At 41.9% G+C, this 23,307-nt stretch overlaps 1 protein-coding gene across 1 annotated transcript in view; it reads left to right on the top strand.

Annotated features, from left to right (window-relative positions):
- Positions 1–20,673, top strand: part of LOC145389992 (uncharacterized) — a gene marked incomplete at its 3' end in the record, with an annotated part of 30,073 nt that extends 9,400 nt beyond the window's left edge. Inside the window, exons 3-9 of the mRNA XM_080265087.1 lie at positions 656–836; positions 3,180–3,333; positions 10,347–10,532; positions 15,215–15,451; positions 17,822–17,943; positions 19,703–19,842; positions 20,568–20,673. Of these exons, the coding sequence (XP_080121213.1) occupies positions 656–836; positions 3,180–3,333; positions 10,347–10,532; positions 15,215–15,451; positions 17,822–17,943; positions 19,703–19,842; positions 20,568–20,673 (1,126 nt within the window). The remainder of the gene's footprint in view (positions 1–655; positions 837–3,179; positions 3,334–10,346; positions 10,533–15,214; positions 15,452–17,821; positions 17,944–19,702; positions 19,843–20,567) is intronic.
- Positions 20,674–23,307: the final 2,634 nt, after the last annotated feature.

Raw genomic sequence — 23,307 nt, 5'->3', positions numbered from 1 at the left:
TGCAGAGATGATTAAGTGTAGTGGTGAGAGAGGAATTAAATGCTTGTTGGAGATATATAAGAAGGCATGGATGAGTGAAACTGTGCCTGCAGAGTGGAAAATGGCTGTGATTGTACCCCTGTAAAAATAACAGTGAGTGAAGTGAGTGCATGAATTATCATGGCATAAGTTCACTGAGTGTGGTAGGGAAGGTGTATGGAAGAATTATTACAGAGAAAGTAAGAGAGAAATCAGAAGTCCTAGTAAGTGATAAACAGGGTGGCTTTAGGAGTGCCAGAGGATGTGTGGATCAAATATTTGCAGTGAGACAGATAACAAAGAAAACTTGTGAGAAGGACCATAAGGTGTTTATGGCTTTCATGGATCTGGAAAAAGCATACAACAAAGTGGCTGCATGAGATCAAGTAGTGTCTAGAGTTGTCATTAGGCGACCGAAGCCGATGAATGCAAGCATGTCGATGTCTTTGTAATCAATATCATACAATACAAAAAGGTAGCCAAGACTCAGACCCATACATTCTAAAGGGGGCAACATGGGATTGACTATTACCATTTACTCTCTCCTATCTCTAAATGTTTTGGACTATGATAACATGGTCTTGAATCCCTACACTCCAAAGAGGGGAGTAACTCTTACAGCTTCACGTTTCTTCAGGTGGGAGGGTGAAGGTGCAGGAGAGCCAGGCAGTGAAGAGAGCATGGACTTGTCTGAAGGTGGCAGCAGCAGCAGTGGTACCCTTGCCAACCAGTCTCCCCTCTCAGATCACACATCCATCCCACCTCCTATTTACTCCTACCAGCAGTCTGTTCGAGACCCTCTCAGGTTCCCCATGCAGGTAAGACTTTAGTGATACAGACTGCACTGAGGTAATGATAATGTATACATTGTGTGTGTGTGTGTGTGTGTGTGTGTGTGTGTGTGTTCTTACCTAATTGTATCTTCACAGGAATGAGTCAAACTTGTACTGTCCCATATATTAAACCATTTTTATCATACATATCCTTAACACTTTTCGTACACGTAAGAGTTATATGCGGTGGCTGAATCGGTAGAGAGGCGGCTTGCAGTCCTGATGGACCCAGGATTGAATCCCGGCTGGGGCAGGGAACAGTTTAAGGATTTGAATTTCCTAAAAAGCAGACTTTCCTGATCTACCAGATGACCCGCCGACATGTCATAAAAGTACCCCCGCTAATACCAGTACACCAGTCCTGTATGAGACAGCCCTAGCATGTATTCAATATGGACAGTGGGTGTTAGTGCCAAAGTGGTGACATGTGGAGGTGTAGGAGGACTACTGGGCCTTGGGATAGGCCACTGCCCCCAAGAAATAGGCCCTGAACCTCTGCTCAGAGTCGGACACGTAAAAAAAAAAAAAAAATGCTAATGACTTTTGGGCCATTGCTCTGGCACAGTTGTTATCAAACCATTTTGGAGAGTTTGATCTTTTACTTAACTGTTGACCTGGTATGAATAAATCTATACCAGGCAGTATTAAGTCATTAATGTGGGACTGGACAGAATTGACATCACTAGAGAAGATAGCCTGCCATGGAATGTCAGCAAGATAATCAATGTGCCATTGGGTCACCTTGACAGGTTCAGAATAGGGAGGTCTGGGGGGGCTGACTAATGAGGCTTTGATGAGACTGTGGTCAGAGGATCCAAGTGGTGACAGTACTTCTATCCTGTATTGATCTGGATTATTTGTCTGGAACAGATCCAAGAGATGGGCATTATGGCCAGGATTATCTGGTATTCTGGTTAGTTGCTTTACCAACTGTGTGAGATTAAATGATTCTGCAAACGGCTCGCACTCTAGACCAGCATCGTCAATCCTGGCAGAATGCAATAACCATTCAACATTAAGTACGTTAAAATCACCCAAAATGGTAATCTTGGTGCTAAGGACAAAGTTAAAGTTACTCAGCTGTGTGGATATGGAGTCAAATACACTGGGTTCTGAAGAAGCATTGGGGGAGTGATAGACTACACAGACACATTTGGTAATATTTAGATAATTTAGTTTACACAGTGAGTAATCAAAATTAGTTGAGGTGAAGTTTAAAACAGTGTCAACTGCATATTCAGATTTGGTATAACAACAGGTGCCGCCCTTGTTACAGAAGTTTGTGAGGAGATGGTAACCAGGAAAACAAAATGGGGAAATTCAGTAGAGGGAGAAATTTGGGGTTCTGTGAGGAACAAGGCTAGAGAGGATATGGACTGTAGGAAAAAATGAACTGAATTCTAATTGGTACCAAAAGCACGGACACTGGCGAAGAATAAGGCTGCACCTGCTCTTCTCCGCTGACAAGCAAGAACAGAATTTGCAACAGTTGCTGCTGGTACAGTCGCTTCATGGCAACCAGGAGGACCCTGTGCTGCCAGCCCTACCTTGCCGGTGGTGGCAATCCGAGATATCACCTCGTTTGCTGATGTTAATGTAGCGGCCATTGGTAAAGGGAATGGAAATAGGAGGTGTGATATTTTACATGCATATAGTGTGGTGTAGACAGTTGAAGGTACAGGTATTAAGAGAATATGCTGGCCTACTCTCTGTGTAAATGAAAGCACTGAAAATGTTCAGCAAAGGGGGATGGTAAGGATCAATTCCTGAGGGCTGGTGAAATGAGGGCTCCAGCTCTCCCTGGCATAAGCTTGCCCTCCACCTCAGAAGTGCCGCCCTGTTCAACTGGTGCTACAGTCTACTCCTGGTAAACATTCAAAATAAAGAGTAAAAAATTAAAATAAGGAGTAAGAAATTAAAGTTTCTTATACAACACTTGAACTTGTTGTGTACAGTAAAGCAGTATAGTGTCAGACAGGTTTTTTCTTTCTTTTAAATTATTCTAATGCTAATACTATCTTCATTGCTAAACAATTCACCATCAATCTGCCTATAGCAAGACACCTTAATCATGGAAAACATAATCACAAATGAATCATCTCCATGTCACCCTGTCCTCTGCCAAGAGGCTGCTCTCTCTTTCTCCAGCTCATATCCCCTCTCTCATATACCTTTCCACCCCATTCCTTCATCTCATGCATGGTCTCCCACTCCCCCTACCCTCTGCCTCACTGACATTCCCTCTCCTGGTCAGTCTGTCATTCTCCATATTTTCAACATGGTTAACCATCTCAGTGAACTGCAGACATTAATGCTGTGTTCAAGCAGAATGGGCGCCTGGTGGGCGCTGCGATGGAGGAGGAGGAGGAGATGTTTGCCCTCAGTGGAGCGGAGGCCCCCATCGCACACAGGGGCACACCTCTCAACCTCACACATCCAGAGTACACCCTACCTGACACAGAGATCTATGAGCCAGAAACAGGTAAGGTACAGTTAGAGACAGGTAATGTATTCCCAGACAGGTTGTGTACAGCCATTTGCAAAACTTTACATCTTATCATCTGCAGCATCCATCTGCAATTCTCATTCCTGTCCTCAGCATCACACACCCGCAGTACACCGTGCCTAACAGAGAAATCTGTCGGCCAGAGACAAGTAATGCACAGTTCCTGACAGTAATACTGATCTTTTTTTTAAATGAACATTTATGAGGTACAGACAGACAGAGACAGCGATCTGTGAACCAGTGACAGGTAAGGTACAACCCTCCCTCCTGCCTCCCCAAGTTCTGCATTTAAAAGCAGGCTTCAAGTTTCTACAGGGTGATTCAATACTCTGATGCCTAAGAATAATGCCAGTACAGCACACCACCATTATCCGATGGGGTTAAATTATGGAAAGTGGATCGGATAATGATTTATGGGATACCGGGACAATTAAAACATGGGTTTAATAAGGCTATGTTTGAGGCCAAGTGGAACCCACACCCTTCCCCCTCTATAAAAGTAACAACAGCAACCTTAGACATGTGGAGAGAATGGAGAATGAAAGACTGACTAAGAGGGTGTATGTAGGTGAGGTGGAGGGAGGGAGAGGGAGGGGTAGACCAAGGATGAGGTGGAGGGATGGAGTTGAGAGGTATATGAAGGAGGGGAGAGTGAGTTGGGGGGAAGGTAGTCAAATGGTGGGTGACAGAGCGACTTGGAGGCGTTTTGTCTGCGGCCACCCTTTGCGGGATTTGGGCGTCGGGCTATAGATAAATAGATAGAACCTTAGACTGGTCCCTAGACCTCCTTTAATGCCTTATCTGACTACTTTCCATCACCGTATCACCTATGAGTATGACTGAAAGAGTGATCAGAGGTTGAGTAGATGTAACACACTAACCAAACAGGTGTAACTAACCTTATTGAGTACCAGGTCCTGTTGAGCCATCATCATGGGTCTCTTTGAGGCTGGGGGATAAGTGGTGTCCCAGGGCACTCACTTGTCATTGCATTTGCTCTGGCAAAGAAGAGAAATCTAGTTGACAGGAATAAATGTTTGTTTTGCCAGACAAAATTACTGTGCCTGCAATTCCTACATATTTATTTTATTTTCTGCAAAACAGCTGAGTGGTGAGTGAGGGATGGAGTGACAGTGGTCAGATGGGGAAGAAGTAGATGCAAGGGCTGTGGCTGTAAACACAGCTGACGTTTGTGGGCATAGGAGTCATAATAATTCTGCTGTTCAGTACAATATTTCCTCCCATATCATCTATCTATCTATCTATCTATAGCCCGACGCCCTAATTCCGCAAAGGGTGGCCGCAGACAAAACGCCTCCAAGTCGCTCTGTCACCCACCATTTGACTACCCTCCCCCCAACTCACCCCTTCCTCCCTCATATACCGGTACCTCTCAACTTCATCCCTCCACCTCATCCTCGGTCTAACCCTCCCTCTTCCTCCCTCCACCTCACCTACATACACCCTCTTAGTCTTTCACTCTCCATTCTCTCCACATGTCCAAACCACCTCAGTGTATTTCTCCTAATCTTCTCAACCACATCCACATCCACCCCACAATGTTCCTTCTCTTCTTCATTCATCAATCTGTCCCTCCATGTCACTCCACATGCTCCTCTCAAGTAACTCATTTCCACTGCTCTCACTCTTGACTTGTTTCCCTCTTGCAAGGTCCACACCTCACTTCCATACGTCAGGGTAGGGATCACAATACTATCATGCAGTGACTTCTTAACTTACACACTCACCTTCCTATTTCTCATCACTGCTTTCAGTGAACCAACAACCTTCCTTCCCTGCTGTACCCTTTCACATACTTCATCCCCCAAAGTTCCATTCTTACTCATCACACTACCCAAGTACTTGAATGTACTCACATTCTCCATAATAATAATGTAGGAAAGAATAAATTTATGGTCTTCAAGAGGAATGAAGTCAATGAATGTACAGTGAGGTAGGATGACGAGGAAATGGAAAATGTGAGTGCATTTAAGCACGAGTACTTGGGTAGTGTGATGAGTAAGGGTGCGAGTCTGGAGGATGAAGTGCTTGAAAAGGTGCAGCAAGGAAGAGAGGTTGCTGGTTCTTTGAAAGCAGCGATAAGAAATAGGGAACTGAGCATGATATTTTAAAAAAATGCTGGCATGATAGTACTGTATTGTGATGCCAACTCTAACATATGGAAGTGAAGCTTGGACCTTGTTGGAAGGACACAAGTCATGAGTGATGGCAATGGAAATGAGTTATTTGAGAGGAGCATGTGAGGTTACATGGAGAGACAGTCTGACAAATAAGAAAGTAAAAGAGCACTGTGGTGTGGATGTGGATGTGATAGAGAGCGTTAGGAGAAATACACTGGGGTGGTTTGGCCATGTGGAGAGGATGGAGAGTGAGAGACTAATGAGGAGAGTGTATGTGAGTGAAGGGGAGAGGGAGAGAGGGAGGGGGCAGCTGAGGATGAGATGGAGGGATGGAGTGGAGAGGTATATGAGAGAGGAGGTTTTGAGCTAGGAGGAGGGCAGTGAAATGGCGGGGGACTGGGCGACATGGAGGCCATTTGTTTGTGGTCACCCCTTATGGGATTGAGCCATCTGGCAATAGATAGATAGATGGATAGATAGAATAGTAATATTAATAATACAGTAAAAGTCCTCCAATCCGACCACCAATAATCCGAAAATCCCAATATTCAGAATTTGCCAAGGCAAAAATTTTCTATTTTTTCTGGTGTTTTTCCAATTCTTCTGGGCTATATCTAAGGATTTATCTGGTTTGGACTTGCCCATGGACTTGGATATACGTGCCTTCATCTATTCATCTACACTTCTATGCATTTCCAGTGAGTAAAACAATAATTCATATCATTTATGTGTTTATTTAAAGATCATGTACATATTTGAAATGTTTTCAAAGGCCCCTCTTAATAGTCCTAAAAAAAACAATCAAAAGACCCTCAGTTCCATGTGATTCGTATTAGAGGACATTTACTGTACTGTAATAATAGTAATAACAATACTGATACTAATCCTAATACTAGTACTACTGCTACTAATAATAATAATCTATCTACCTATCTATCAACTCCCAGTCGCCTTGATCCCGTAAAGGGTAGCCACAAACAAATCACTTCCACGTCACCCTGTCCCTTGCCATTTCACTGCCCTCCCCTCAGCTCACACACCCCTCTCACATACCTCTCCATTCCATCCCTCCATCTCATTCTTGGCCTCCTCCTCCCTCTCCCCTCCTCCACCTCACTCACATACACTCTCCTCATTAGTCTCTCACTCTCCATTGTTTCCACATGGCCAGTGTATTTCTCCTAATCCTTTCTGTCACATACACATCCACACCACAATGCTTCTTCACTTCCTCATTTGTCTGTCTCTCCATGTAACTCCACATGCTCCTCTCAAATAACTCATTTCCACTGCTGTCACACTTGACTTGTGTCCTTCCAACAAGGCACAAGCTTTGCTTCCATATGTTACAGCAGGTTTCACAATACTCTCATGGAGCGGCTTTTTTACTTCCATGCTCACTTCTCTATTTTTTATCACCGTTTTCAAAGCACCAGCAACCTTTCTTCCCTGTTGTACCCTTTGAAGCACTTCATCCTCCAAACTTCCACCGTTACTCATCACACTACCCAAGTACTGTACTTAAACAGACTCACATTTTCCATTTCCACATCATCCAACCTCACAGACCATTCAGTGACTTCATTTCTCTCCAAGACCATAACTTTACTTTTCCCTATGTTTCACCTTTAGATTCCATTTCTTATACGCTTTCCCAAACTCTTTCACCAAGCCTTGCAGTTCCCCTTTGTCTTTTCTTAACAATACAGTACCGGTATTATCTGCAAACAACAGAACAGGAAGTTTCCAAATGCTGCTCTCTCTCATTAGGGCTGCACCAGTATTCACTGCCCTACCTTGCATCTCTTTTATAATCCTATCCATATACAGATTGAACAGTGATGGAGTCATGACACATCCCTGTTTGAATCCAACATTCAGATAGAAAAATTCACTCAGTTCACCATCCACACGCACTGCAGCCTTAGCACCCTCATACATATTCTTCACAGCATTCAGCAGCTTCCCATTTACTCTATTAAGTAAAAGTCCTTTAATCCAACCACCAATAATCTGAATATCCCAATACTCCAAATTTTTTGAGCTGGCAGATAATTTTAAATGCAGTAATAAATATAAGTGTATTAAGTGAAAATTAAGTGAATTACAGTAAGTTACTGTTTAGTGAACTGAGTGAAAACTAAGTAAATCAAGTGGATTTTTTCTCTGGGCTTTGTCTGGGCTTTATCAAAGGATTTATCTGGCTTGGACTTGCTCTTGGACTTGGAATAACTGCCTGCAACTATTCAGCTACACCTTTATGCATTTCCAGCGAGTAAAACAATGACCCATATTATATTAAGTGTTTATTTAATGATCATGTACATATTTCTAATGTTTTCTGAGGTCCCTCTCAATATACAAAAAAAAAAAAAAAAAAAAAAAAAAAAAAAGGTGTTCAAAAGACCCTCAGTCCCCTGTCATTCAGATTACAGGACTTTTACTGTATATTTTTAATATTTTCCACATGCTATGTTTATCCATTCTGTCATATACCTTCTCCAAATCCATGAAGGCTGCATACAACTTCTTTCCCTTCTCTAGAAACTTTTCCACTAAAGACCTAAGGATGAGTACCTGATTTACACAACCTCTTCCCTTCCTAAAATCTCCCTCTTCTTCTCCAACTTATTCCTCTGTTATTTCTCTAACTCTGTCAGTAAGCATCCTACCATATACTGTTCCTATTACACAAATACCCCTATGATTGATACACACTTCTTTTTCACCTTTTCCTTTGTACAGGGGAAAAATTATACATGACTTACAATCCTCTAGGATTCTATCTTCCTACCAAGCCAATCTTCACATCTTCCATATCCATTTCACTACTATCTCTTCCCCATGCTTTAGCATTTCACCACACACCTCATCAATTCCTAGAGCTTTCCCCATTTTTACTTACTTCATTGCTTCCACTACTTCCATCCTACTGATCTCTTCCTCCCTTCTCACCTACCTCCTGCTCCCAGCCACTCCCAAGCCACTTATACTCACATTACTTTCATTCTTTATGTTTAACAGTTCCTTAAAGCGTTCTCTCCGTCTACTCACTTTTTCTCCCCTCTCCACCATCAATCTACCATTTTTATCTTCCACTCTCCTTCTAACTTCTCTATCATGATAATAATGATAATAATAATAATAATAATAATCCATCCATCCATCATCCAATCATGTAATAATAACAATAATAATAATAATCCATCCATCCATCCATCATCTAATCCTGTGTTGCCCCACGAGGAGAGTAGGAGCCCTGGGCAAGGCAGGTTGGTCCTGACATTGATGATGAGTGTGACTGGTCGCACTCATCCCTGAGTGGCATTACATGAGCAATAAACCCCAACCATCCCTTGGATATAAATTTCCATCGGCTCAATCCGATTGGAGTGCCTTAATTACCAACTAAACCACAGGCGCCATAATCTGGTTATATAGTTACCACCAAGTGCAGCATTTGGCTTCCTGGTGTACAGGAAATCATTTGGCTTGTCACTCAATGTAGAGTCACCCGCAGACCGAAGGAAGAGGAAAGAAAGAAGGAAAGAAGGACAGAAGAGGAAGGATGGAAAGAAGGAAGGAGGAGAGGAAAGGGCTGGCACCTGCGAGCAGCATTACACTGAATGAGTGGATGGTGAGTGCCCCCACCTACCACAGAATAATAATAATAATAATTATAATAATAATAATAATAAAAATAATAATAATACGCCCTTCAACTTCACACACACCCTGAGTACACCCTTTCTGATATAGAGACAACATGAAAGAGGTTATAATATTCATGCATTATACATACTCTTCTATATATTCTGTAAATGTTAGTGGACATGGTACATGTATGATGTTAAGCAAGTTACAGACTGAGTTTGATGTAGTGTCAACTGGATGGAGAAAAGAAAAATGCAGTTTTATAAATTTATGCCTACAGAGGAATGTTATTGTGGTCAACAAAATGTCTACTTATTTATCAACAGCATGCCATCATTATATGAATGGGATGCATTTTTGAAAGTGGGTGGGAATGCTCACCATCCACTCACTCAGTGTAGTGCTGCTGTTGGGTGTCTGCCCTTTCCTCTCCTCCATCCTTCTTTCCTTCCATCCTCTTCTGTCTTCCATTCCTTCATTCTTTCCTTGTCTTTCTGCCTATGGGTAACTTTACACTCCTTCTTCTGTCTTTCTTTCCTTCATTCTTTCCTCTTCCTTCTGCCTGTGGGTGACTCTACACTGAGTGACAAGCTAGATGGTTTCCTGTACACCAGGAAATCATTTACTACAATGGGTGGTAACCATATAACCAAATTTTGGCTCCTGGTGGTTTTGTGGGTAATTATTGCACTCCAATCAGATTGAGCCGGTGAAGGTTTATATCCAAGGGGTGATTGGGGTTGAGCGGTGAAGGTTTATATCCAGGGGGTGGTTGGGGTTGATTGCTCATGTAGTGCCATTCAGGGATGAGTGAAGCTGGTCACTCTCATCTTAAATGTCAGGACCAACTGCCTAGCCCCGGGCTCCTACACTCCTCAAGGGGCAATATAGGATTGGATGATGGATGGGTGGATGGATTGTATAACAAATGATTTTTTAATGAATTTAGTGTCCTAGCAATCATATAAGTGAGGAAATGAACATACAGGTATAATGAGAAAAATGGGCAATGTAGCAGTGAAAAACACCAATGAAAAAAATGTGCTAAATGTTAGTCATAAAAGCATGTGATCATATAAGTCAATTGTAAAAAACAGTCTATAATTCTAACTACCAATCTGTCTGATCTACTTATTCATCCAGTAAACTAAAGCATCAGTCTATCTGTCAATTTCCCTTCCTGTCAACCCCCAGTGGACTTCCCAAGCTCCCCGACAACCCTCCGATACCTGGTGGAGCCTGGCAGTGAGGAGTGTGGGGGAGTGCGACTTGCAGAGAGGGAAGAAACCTCACAGCCACCTGTCACCCCTACAGAGGACGATTATTCTCTCTACACCGCTGTTGTCTCACCCCCAACCGGCCAGGTCACCCTTAGGAAAGGTAAAGGATCATCATTATTCTCATCATCAACTTAGGATATGTAAAGAATCTTCATCAACATCATCACTCTCATTGTCATCATCATCACTATAAACTTAGGAAGCATCAAGGATCCACCACCACCATCATCATCATCAACTTATAATACATAAAGGACCATCATCATCATCATCATCATCATCATCATCATCATCATCATCATCATCATCACTGCCAACATTATTCATCTGAAAAGGAAGAACATGGTATTTAAGGTAGAAAATCAGACAAAAAAGGAAAACAGGGATATCATAGGTAAGCAGTATATGAAGAATGATGAAAAAATGGTAATGGTAGACAGTGAAGATATTAAAGATCCCTGGAGAGAGCATTATAACTGTTTGCTGAATGAGGAGTCTGACTGGAACAGGGAAAGTTTAGAGTCAGCAGATCCAAAGTTTGGCCCTTGAACTTTGATTGATGCTGATACTGGGAGCAGAGCGATAGGCAATATGCAGTTGGGGAAGGTGGTGGGTGTTTCTGGATTTACTGCTGAAAAGCTGAAGGCCTCAGGAGATATATATGAGTGGGTTTAGTTGCTGATTTGAAAAACTCAATTATATATCAGTGTGTTGTTCCAGATGACTGGCTGAAGAGTGTGACTGTAAATGTGTACAGTAAACTTTCAATTATCCTGCATAATTCAGCCAAGCCCTATGCCAAATAAAGTGAAACACCAGATATTGCATAATACCCTCCATCGGCTCGACATTCAGCGTCGAGCAGGATACTGTGTTACTATCCCTGTCGACCCTCTATCCTAAAAACTTTCCCATGAATGATATTGCTTTAACAGAGCTGAGCCAGCAGCGCCAGATACTGCCTTCAGCCGTATATTGTGATGGCAGATAACTGAAAGTCAGTATCATCCAGACCTCTTTTCCCACCCTAGGGCAGGGTGAGGAGCAGCAATGTCTAGACAGCCCAAATTTGCCCAGTACAATGGTCCATGCTTCCATTCACTCATCATTCAAGCCTCCAGAATCCTGGATCTATCTGATACGTTAAAAACATTCACCACACTCTGTAGTTTCACATAAACGTATCCAATATAATCACTCTGGATGCTATCACGTTAAAAAGGGGTGCCAAATCCCTGATCATGAGCTTCTTCTCACAACATTCATCAAGCCAGCTTGATCTCCTGTCAGTTACCTAGCCTCACTGACTTCCATACCTTTCTTCCTCACACACTCATCCACCATACCCCTCCACCTTCTCCTTGGCCTACCTCGCCTCCTCCCTTCTTCAAATTTGCTCAGATATACCTTTTGCACCACTCTATTGTTATCCATTCTCTCCATATGACCATACCATCTCAGTGCACTCTCTCTGACTCTGGTGTCCACAGACTTCCTCACTCCACATTGTTCACGAATCATTATTTTGTATCCTATCCACTCTCTGTACTCCACATACAATCCTCAGGAGTCCCATCTCTACCGCTATCACTCTTGACTTTTCATTTTTCATTCCACACCATACTCTCACATCCATATGTTAAAGTTGGCACGAACACTTCTTCATGTTAGCCTCGCACAGCTGCAACACTCAAGCCTCTGTTTGTTATCAAGGTCTTAATAGCACCAGCTTCTTTACTTCCTTGTGTCACTTGACTTTCCACTTTTTTTGCACATTTTCCTCTCTTTTCTATCACTGTACCCAGGTACTTGAACTCTCTCACCAATTGCAGTCTTTCTCCATTCACTGTAACATCACACTGGGAGTCACCTTCTTTCTCAATAACCATCACTTTACTCTTTTCTACATTTACTTTCAAGGCACGACAGTTACAGGCATCTGCAAAACTCTGCACTAGTCTACTAAGTTCTTGTCCAGTATTTGCAAGTAGTACTCTATCATCAGCATACAACAAATTTGAGATATTCCATCCATCATCATTCAATACCAATGCCATCCCTCTCTCCATTACTCATGTTTTTACTTCTCTCATCACCCCATCCATATATATACTGAACAACCATGGGGACATCACACAACCTTGTCACACACCCACACCGATCATGAACCATTCACTTAGATGCCCATTTACCCTTACACATGCTTCATTTGCTATCATAAAAACTCTTGATGGCACCTAGCAGTTTCCCAACTACATCGTACATGTGCAAAATCTTCCACAATCCTTCTCTATCTACTTTGCTGTATGCTTTTTCCAGATCCTTGAATGCCATAAACACCTTAAAGTCCTTCTCACAAGCCTTCTCCACTACAGTATTTGTCTCACAGCAAATATTTGATCCACACATTCTCTGGCACTCCTAAAGCCACCCTGTTCACCACTCACTAGGACTTCTGATATCTTTCTTACTTTCTCTATAATAATTCTTCCAAATACCTTCCCTACCACACTTAATAAACTTATGCCACAATAATCCTTGTACCCACTTTGCTCAACTACCGGGGTACAATCACAGCCTTTTTCCAATCTGCTGGCACAGTTTCACTCATCCATGCCTTCTTACATATCTCCAAAAAGCACTTCATTCTGCTCTCTCCACTACACTTAATTATCTCTGCATACACCTCAGCTACTTTCCCATGTTTCAGCCACTTCACAGCATTCTTCACCTGTGCAAGTGTCACGTTTCCTATCACTGCATTCCTCTGCGCATCCTCAATCATGTTTACAGTGGCTCTGCTCTCTCTATATTTATTCACCAAGCTTTCAAAATATTCTCTCCCTCTTGTCCCTACTTCATCCCCATGGGTTAAAAATCTACCACTTACGGCCTTCACTCTTTCACATTTCTTTCCACTGTCACTTCTACATTTCTGCACCTCTTTCCAGTATAACTTCCTATTTTCAGAGGAATTTGCATTCATTTTTCTTCCTTGATCATCATTTATCTCCTTTTCCTCTTCACTAGTCTCTTTACGTGCTTCTTGCACTCAATATATTCAGTTCTTATTTCAATTGAACCCCTGTCCTTTAACCACTCCAGCCACTTCGTTCTCTTTTCCTTCACCGCTCTCTTAATCTCTTCACGTCACCATGCCGTACCTTTCTTCTTTGTTGTTACTCTTGCCACACCACACACCACTTCAGCATTCCTAACTAAGCAATCCCTATATGCATTCTACAGGATGTCCAGATCCATTTCAGACTTTCTCCCTGACTGCTCCTCTCTCTCCTGGTCCACCTCACTCCTTTCAGCTTGATCTTGCATACCACAATCATATGATCTGACAGACCACATCGTCCTCTTACTGCCTTCGTATCAGCAACCATTCCCAGCATCGACCTCCACAAGCACATAATCAATCAGGCTTCATTCAACTTGATCCCCATTCCCTCTATACCATGTATATTTATGTGCATCTCTGTGTTTGAAATACGAGTTACAAATGCAGGACCTCCTTTCCTGACATATATCCTTCAGTTGCTTCCCGTTATCAATTTCTCCTGGTACTCCATTACAACCCATTATGTCATCCTCAGGACCAGTGCCTACTCTTCCATTCATATTGCCCATTACAATCACTTTCTAGCTCCTAGGCATTTCTCCCACTGCTTCATCCAGCTCATTCCAAAACCTGTCTTTCTCTCTCTCACTCCTGTCATCACACTGTGCATATGCTAGAATCACAGTGGCAGCCACTTTCACCTTCTCAAACTTGAACATGACATACATACATCTCAAGGTGACACATTTGTAATCTCTCATTCCATTCTGCCACACCTCATTCATCAACAAAGCAACTCCTTCCTTGCATCTTCCTCGCCCATTCATGCCCGACCTCACACACTTTACACCCTCCCACTCCTCCACTGCACACCCTTTCATCTTTGTTTCACACAGTGTCATCATGGCATATCTCGCACTCTTGAACACATTCACCACTTCCGCCCTCTTGCTGTCCTGATTCACACCTCTCACATTCCACATGGCCATGAAACCTGTCCATTTGGTTGGGGTCCTTGGCTGGTATTGGGTCCTCTGAGGCTCTCCAAAACATTTGCCATGATAAGTGATTTTTGATAGGGGAATCTGGGGTATACTTAACCTTGCCAAAAACCCCAGTTATATGGTTACCACCCAGTGTAGTAAATGGTTTCCAGGGTACAGGAAACCTTTAGGCTTGTCACTCAGTGTAGAGACCATAGGGCATCCCTACACTGAGTGACAGGATGATTGTCCCCCCCATCTACCACAAAAGTTAACTGTATATATCAACAGTATATTAGAAACAGAGATACAATGGTACATTATATCAGACACACAGATAAAATCTAGGGGGGCCTACTTAACCAAAGAAAATACAGGGCTATGTGTATTTATGAATCCAATCCCAAGGTGGGATTCTCAAACACATTTGCAATCGATTCCCTGTTATAACTTATATGTATTTTACAGGAAGAACCAGAGATATGAGAGATTCTGTACTGCCCTTTTCTTGTTCTTCCCTCAAAAAATATATATATTAACCTACGATAATATCTCTCATAACCAAGATTTCTTTTTCTGGGAAGAACAAGAGACATGGGAAGACACTGTACTGTCCTTTCTTTGTCCTTCCTGGGAATACATATCACAGTTACAACAGGGCCTTGATCATAAATACAGTTATGTTCAAGAATCTCACTCCCAGTTTCTTATTTTTGAGCATCTCTTCTACAGAGCGTCCGTCAAGCTTGGAGGTGACCCGGAAGAAACGTTTGACAGTGACAGAGGAGCTTCTGACAGTGGCAGTGGAGGACGACCAACACTCCCTCTCCTCCCTCAGCCAACACACCAATGACGATGATGACGACGACGACGATGACGCACAGATGCTCTCACATGATGAGTTCACTGATATGCTTACGCCAGATGACATAGACACACCGGATGAACTAGAGGAATCCATCATGGAGCGTGAGTTTTTTTCTCTTTTTCTTTATGTGTTAACTCTGGGCAAAGGATTAACAGCCATTTCATCGTGTCTGACCATGGGCACAGGCTTACCTTAACCCATTCTGTTACATCAAGCAGTCCTCCTACATTTTGCATACCTCCATAATTATGTCATCACCTGGTCTGAATATATCAAAGGGTTATATGAAATAATGACAATCACGCACAGGTGCTTTCACAAGACAAGTTCATTGATGATGCAGACACACTAGATGTACGGCAGGAATCCATTATGGAATGTAAGTATTGCTAAGAGCTGTTTGGTTACAACAAAAGGTTACATGAAAAGAACCTATGTGACAATGATGAAGATGATACACAGATGCTTTCATGTGGCGCGTTCACCAATGTGCTCACCCGTGTTGACACAGATACACTGGATGAACTGTGAAATCCAGGGGCATCTGCAGGATTTTTTGTAAGGGGGGGCAAAATAAAAGAAATTATACATATATGTGCCGACCGAACATATAATTCACTATAAAATATAGTATCAAGATGTACTTAAATTGCAGGCGAAAAGTCTTCATATGCTGATGTGCTATAACTCAAAGGAATGGAAATATACGTGACGTCCGGAAAAGTTCCAGACACACTTTGGAATTCTAAGGTGGGGCAACTGCCCCCCCTTGCCCCCCTCTCCAGACACCCATGGTGAAATCCATCATGGAGTGTGAGTATTGCTGACTGACAATTGGTCTGGCTGTATCAAAAGGTTGCATGGTTCTGGATAGGGATGACTTCACAAGGTGACACCAGTGTAATGGGGTGATACTACTGCCCAGTTGTACAAGCCCTCCCAGTCTTCCTATCCCCTGAAAGGAGGATGATTGAATGCAAGGGCAACTTCAACCTGCAATTTACTGGGTTCTTGTCCTTTTTTTTTTTTTTTTTTCTAAACAAAAGACAAACAGAGGAAGGAAAAACCAAACAAAACAAAATATCATACACCAAATTACAGGTATCCTCCATTCATAAAAACTCTGCAACAGTTTGACTTAAACTGCTGAAGGCTGAAGTTTTGGGGAAAAATCTGGGGAATCAAGTTCCAGAGAGAAGTAGTTTGGAGAATAAAGGAATTCTGATATGCAGAAGTTCTACAATATGGCAGTGTGACAGTCAAGTCATGGTGCTACCAGATGCCCATGTAGCACAGGGGAATGTATGGAGAGGTGGCACAATGGATGCAACTTTGTCTGAGAATTTGCCATAAAAGTATCTGTAAAATAATTCAAGGGAGGCAATACTTTGTCTGACTTGTAAGAGAGGTAGTTAATTTATAATTGCAGGATTATTAATTATTCTTATAGCTTTGCTCTGAATTTTGTCCAGTTGTTTTAGTGGAACATCTCCACATCCACTCCACATGGGAAAGCATTATTTATGCTGAGACTGCACATGACTTGCAAATTACAGCTAACTGCTCATTAGGGTAGACATTATGGATTTTGTATGAAAATCCAAGTTTCTTTGAAGCAGTTTTATAGCATGTGACCTTGCATGAATTTCATGAATCTATAGTTATTAGGCAGGAATGCGTCCCCTTGGTTATTCACCTAAAATAAATGCACTACAGTGATAAGTTCCATAATATCACAGTTTTTTCCATGCAGCCAGTAGGATATATAAGGTACATGCACAAGCAAAATGATGCCATGTTTCCTCTCGTGGAATCGTCATACTATACAGGGTTGATCATGGTATTACTTATGTTTTATATGAACTGGCAACTAAATTAAGTGCCAAAACTAGCTAATTACTTTCCTACAGTTGCTGATAACTGCTGAAAAAAGATATCAGAGATGTTCGGTAAGCTTTGTAACAATATAAATGTCTCATCCTGGACTCTAACAATTTGTCAAAGTTTCATGCCTGAGAGTGATGATTATGTGCCTTGTTACAGAGCTTGTAATCACATACCACTCTCATGGTAGTATCTCCCGAGTTGATGATAGCCATCCATCTACTACCGAAACAGGGAAATTGGCAAGTGAGCTTTACAGGTGACAAAAGAACTTTAACACTCAATCTTTCTGTAACTTACAGTGGCTTTATTTGGGGGGGGGAAAAAAAAAAAAAAAAAAAAAACTGCTGTTGTTGTGCCATCATGCTCATCTGAAACATGAACCCAGTGGACTGCAGGTGTACATTGTCCTTCCCCTGCAGTCCATCAACCTCTTTTCAGGGGATAGGATGAGAGTTCAGGGGCATTAGCATTATCAGGCAGTGGAGTTGCCTGGTTATATCAGTGACACAACATGAAGACATCCCTTCTCAAAAAAAAGAAGAAGAAAAAAGAATAGATAACAAGAACCTTCTATCTTGATTCAGGTCTGGGTCCTCAGCCAAGGATAGAGCCACTACCTGAGTACACAGCAGTGCAGGAAACCAGTGAGGAACGGTCATGGCGATCAGTTGTCATATCTGGAATTGAACGGAGGATTGACATGAAGGTCAGTACATCATCATTTATCCATCATCCAATCTTTTATTGCCCCACCAGGAACATAGGGACCCTGGGTTGGTCTACTTAATTCCTGATTTTTGAAGTGAGAATGACCAATCTATTGTCCCAGAATGGTATTGTGTGAGCAGTAAACCCCATCCACCCATAGTACGTACTGTACACCTTTATGAGCAACATCTGCTTGGATACTTTCAGTCAGTATATCTGTATAACCAAATGGTTTTTGGTGGTTTAGTGGGTTAAGGCACTGTGACCAGATGGAGCCTCTATGGGTTTCATCTGAGGAGGAAGTTGGGGGCTCTTTGCTTGCACAATGCCACTCACGGGAAAGTGGGGCTGGTCACCATTGCCTATAAATATTAGGAATGGGTAGCCTATGCCTGGGCCTCAGGGCTCCTTTTTATATGGGCAAAATGGGATTGCATGATGGTACATTTATTGCAAGAAAAGTTAAATGACCCGAACAGAGAAAGGCTCAAAGTAGGGCTAAAGATGAACTGGACTAAAACTACTGTAATGTGTAATCTTCACACACCAAAGAGCATCATCAGTATACCAGAAGAAATTCTTGAAGTAGTCAAGGAGTACAGTTACTTGGGGCAAATACTAAAATTAATGATAGACCCTTGGTTTAGGTTATCAAGAAAAAGTCTCTGTGACTCAGACTTCACCCTGTATACCTCTCTTCTAGCCCTATGCTTGGCAGCCAAGTATTCCTCCTTGCTACCATCCTTCTTCCATTCCCAGAAAAGCCTTCTTTTCATCTTAATTGCAGCTTCTACACCCTCATCCCACCACCAAGCTACTTTATGTCTTGGTGGTCCTCTTGTCCAACCACACATTACATCAGTAACTCTCAAGAGATTGTTCTTAAGGGCTCTGTACTGTTCATTAACGCCTCGGTCTACGACTCCTTGTTCAGCCACCACTCTCCTCATCTCGCTATAGAAGACATCCCTTACTACTTGATTTTCCAGCTTCCATATTTTCCTCCTAGGTACATAAGTCCTCTTTTTCATCACTTGTTCTTTAAACACCATATCACAAATCAATAGCTTGTGCTGCAGCACACACTCCTCACTTCCTCTCTCTCTCTCTCTCTCTCTCTCTCTCTCTCTATATATATATATATATATATATATATTGTGCATATGCAGCAAACTCTCTTGTATGTGCTGCCACATCTTCTAGAATGCATCATTATCTGTCACAGCAAATGGAGGGAAATTTTGAAAAACTTACAGGATGCTCAAAATTAGAAATCCATGCCATCCAATGGGAGTCCTGCCCCTCAGACACTGCCGTAAGTCTCATCACCAAAACACTGCTTTTGATGTTGCGAAATTTGGCAATTTTCTAATTTGTTAACTGTATGTCGCTTTAGCTTTCCTACGTTCAGCATTAATTATATAAATTTTCCTCGTCTTCAATACGTTTCATACTCATATTTTCTAGAGTATCTTGTCCCAAAATGGATGATTTGTTGGTTCTCCCCCCCTCTCCCAAGGCCATCACTCTCTCTGTAAGGATTGTGACTGCAAGGTGGAGTCAGAATCCCAGGAGCATGAATGGTGAGTGAATGAGAGTGCAGCCTAGTTAACTAGGCAGAAATTAGATAGTTCTCCCTCTAGTTTATTAGTGTTTTTTATTGCTCTCTTAACCCTACCTCACCCCACCCTTGTATGGGAAAAGAGGTTGGGATGATGATGATGATGATGATGATGCTGGTGATGATAATGTTGCAGGTGATTGAGCCGTACAAGAAAGTGTTGAGCCACGGGGGTTACTATCCAGGGGCTAATGAGGCCATCATCGTCTTTTCTGCCTGCTTCCTCCCTGACAGGTCACGCAAAGACTATGATTATGTCATGGACAACCTCTTCATGTAGGTTTTCTTCCAGCTTGAATGAAATTACTGTATTTTAAAATAATGTAGGCCTAATGCTGGAACAGTGATTTATATGGAAATATAAATGAAGTATCAGCTACTTTTATATGACTGGTACTGCTAACTTACACAATGGAAATACAAGTACAGTATATGAAACTTGTATAAAGTCTTAATAAAATACATAAGTGAAACTTATCAAGGGTGATCCATGTATTATGCAACCAAAGTTCATGTGTTGCTGGGACAGCTCAGTCAGCAATACTATATCCTTTTTACTCTAACTTGGCCTAAAACTACCATGTCAACATCATTAATGATGAGTTGTAACAATAAATTAACACTAGAATATGATGTCACCTATAAAGATATGCTATGAAAAGGATGTTCAGGTGTAGTATTGTCTTTTTCTCCCACTAGCAACATGAAATAAGTCACTAAAGGACAAAAATCTGAGCCATGTTATAGTAAAAATAGTATAGTGCATACCCTGCATCATTTTCTACTTCCCATAGCCTTTTTCATGCCTTTTACTGTTTATTCTATTATGTTCACTGACTGTACAGTTAATTAATAATTTCATGAGGCAGCCAAAATGACTTTGTTCCTCACATTAGTAGACAGTCCTTCCTGCAACAGACAAGACTGGAGAGCACAATAGATGGACCACCTAATACATTAATGGCACAAAGGTATATGAAACTTATATATTACTTGTACAGGTATGTGCTGACAACACTAGACCAGTTAATTGCAGAGGACTACATACTAATCTATCTACACGGGGCCACAACACAAGGCAACATGCCTTCCTTTGCATGGCTTAAGGTAATTATTATGCAATGTATCATGTGATGGAAAGTATTATGAGAAATACCTTGAGAAGGTCTGGCCATTTGGAGGGAATGGAGAAGAGACACTGACTAGCAGAGTGTAGGTGAGGTGGAAGGGGATGGAGGAGGCTGAGGATGAGATGGAAGGAAGGACTGGAGAGGTATATATATATATATTCAATTACTTGGGTAGTGTCTTGAGTAAGGATGGAACTTTGGGGGATGAAGTGCGTGAAAGGGTACAGCAGGGAAGGAAGGTTGTTGGTTCACTGAAAGCAGTGATGAGAAATAGGGAGGTGAGTATGGAAGTTAAGAAGTCACTGCATGATAGTATTGTGATCCCTACCCTGATGTATGGAAGCGAGGCGTGGACCTTGCAAGAGGGGAACAAGTCAAGAGTGGGAGCAGTGGAAATGAGTTACTTGAGAGGAGCATGTGGAGTGACATGGTGGGACAGGTTGACGAATGAAGAAGTGAAGGAACGTTGTGGGGTGGATGTGGATGTGGTTGAGAAGATTAGGAGAAATACACTGAGGTGGTTTGGACATGTGGAGAGAATGGAGAATGAAAGACTGACTAAGAGGATGTATGTAGGTGAGGTGGAGGGAGGGAGAGGGAGGTGTAGACCGAGGATGAGGTGGAGGGATGGAGTTGAGAGGTATATGAGGGAGGGGGGGTGAGTTGGGGGGAGGGTAGTCAAATGGTGGGTGACAGAGTGACTTGGAGGCGTTTTGTCTACGGCCACCCTTTGCGGGATTAGGGCGTCAGGCTATAGATAGATAGATAGATAGATTTAACTAAAGAACAGAGGAAGGAAAAACAAGTAAATAACCAAAAAAAACAATCCATACGCCAGACTACTGGTGTCCTCCATTCATAAAATATCTGTAACAGTTGGACTTGAACGGCTGTAGGTTGAAGTCTGGGGGGAAACAACTCCAGGGAAGCGAGTTCCAGAGACATGCAGTTCAGGAAATGGATGAATTCTGATAGGCAGAAGTTCTACAACATGGCAGTGTGACATTCCAGTCATGCGCGCTACCAGATGCCTGTATAGCATGACGGAAGGCATTGAGAGGTGGCACAATGGATGCAACTTCATCTGAGCATTTGCCATAAAAGTTCCTGTAAAATAATGCATGGGATGCAACATTCCTTCTTACATGTAGGAGAGGCAGTTTATTTATAATAGCAGGGTTATTAATAATTCCAACAGCATTGTTCTGAACTTTGACTAGTTGTTTTAGTGCAACCTCTCCACATCCATTCCACAAGGGTGAGCAATATTCTACTGACAGTGCACATGACTCTTATGGCAATAGATAGATATAGCTAGACTGTTTTATAGGTGAAGAAGTTACAGACTTGTACAACAAACCAAGTTTCTTTGAATAACAGTGGTGTGAACTGGAGAGAGTGGCAGGGGCTGATGGGGGAGGATACAGTGACATGTGGATGATTAAACAGTAGCAGCCTCCATTCTGGGACCAAGGCATTTAGTTGCAGATACCTAGATAGACACAGATAAATTATTAACCTCTACAATACAGTATATCAATGCTTTTTAATAGTCTGAGGAAACAAGTCAAGTGTGAGAGGAGTGGAAGTGATATATTTGAGAGAAATATGTGGCATAAGAGAGAGAGAGAGACTACTGTTGACTTTAAGTAGCATTGTCATGTTGATTTTGGATGTGCTGGAAAGCATTATAAGTATCTGGAAATGGTGTGGCCAAGTGTTAAGAAAAAAAGGAGAAATGAGAGACTGACTAGGTGAGTGTGTGAAGGTTGGAGAGAGGGAAGAGGAGGAGAAAAGGGAAACTGGGATGAGATGGTGGAGACGAAGTGGAGAGTTACATGTGGTGAGGGGTGTGAGTTGGAGAGAGGGAAGCTTGATGGTAGAGAACAGGATGAAATGGAGGCGATTTGTTTGTGACCACTTAAGCTATCTGCGTCACAGACTTCAATGATGATTATTATTAAAATATTATTATTATTACTATTATTATTATCAGTATTATTATTATTAGTATTATCATCATTTTCATTATATTATTATTATTATTATAATTATAATTTTTATTATTATTATTATCATTCTTGTTATTGTTGTTGCCAGAGGTGTTACCAGATGATTGACCGTCGCTCTGCGTAAAAACCTGCAGGGGCTGGCCTGGTTCATCCCACTTTCTGGGTCAAAACTGTTGTTGTCATGACAACGGCCTTTTGCTCAGGTCAGTTCTTCAGTAATCAGTGTTCATCACAAAAGAGTCTGTGCTTCTCTGTCATACAGCCTGGTCCTCCATATTGGTAGGTTCATTATTTGTGGGTTTTTGGTAGTGCTGTTATCTTTTTCATAATGGTGACATCTTTTATGGTTTGCTTGCAATCAATAGATGAATTTAGACAACTTTTCAGATCATGTTTTGTGGTAGTGATGGGGTTAATGAAGCTGCAGTTTGAAAATATTATCCTATGGTGCAGATCTAAAATCATCCAAGAGACAGCATAAACATATTTAATACATGCCATCAAATTGTAGGGGTTAAGCACCTCAAAATACACATCAAACAAAGTAGATTTTAAACATCTGATGATGCTCTGAGGCACACTACAAAATGTCTTAGGCA

Source organism: Coenobita brevimanus, unplaced genomic scaffold (assembly GCF_032717465.1).
Source record: "Coenobita brevimanus isolate Jiangsu-jjx unplaced genomic scaffold, ASM3271746v2 jjx.HiC_scaffold_2685, whole genome shotgun sequence".
NCBI lineage: Eukaryota > Metazoa > Arthropoda > Malacostraca > Decapoda > Coenobitidae > Coenobita > Coenobita brevimanus.
The sequence above is the reverse complement of the archived record's forward strand: the minus strand, read 5'-3'. Positions and strand labels throughout refer to the sequence as shown.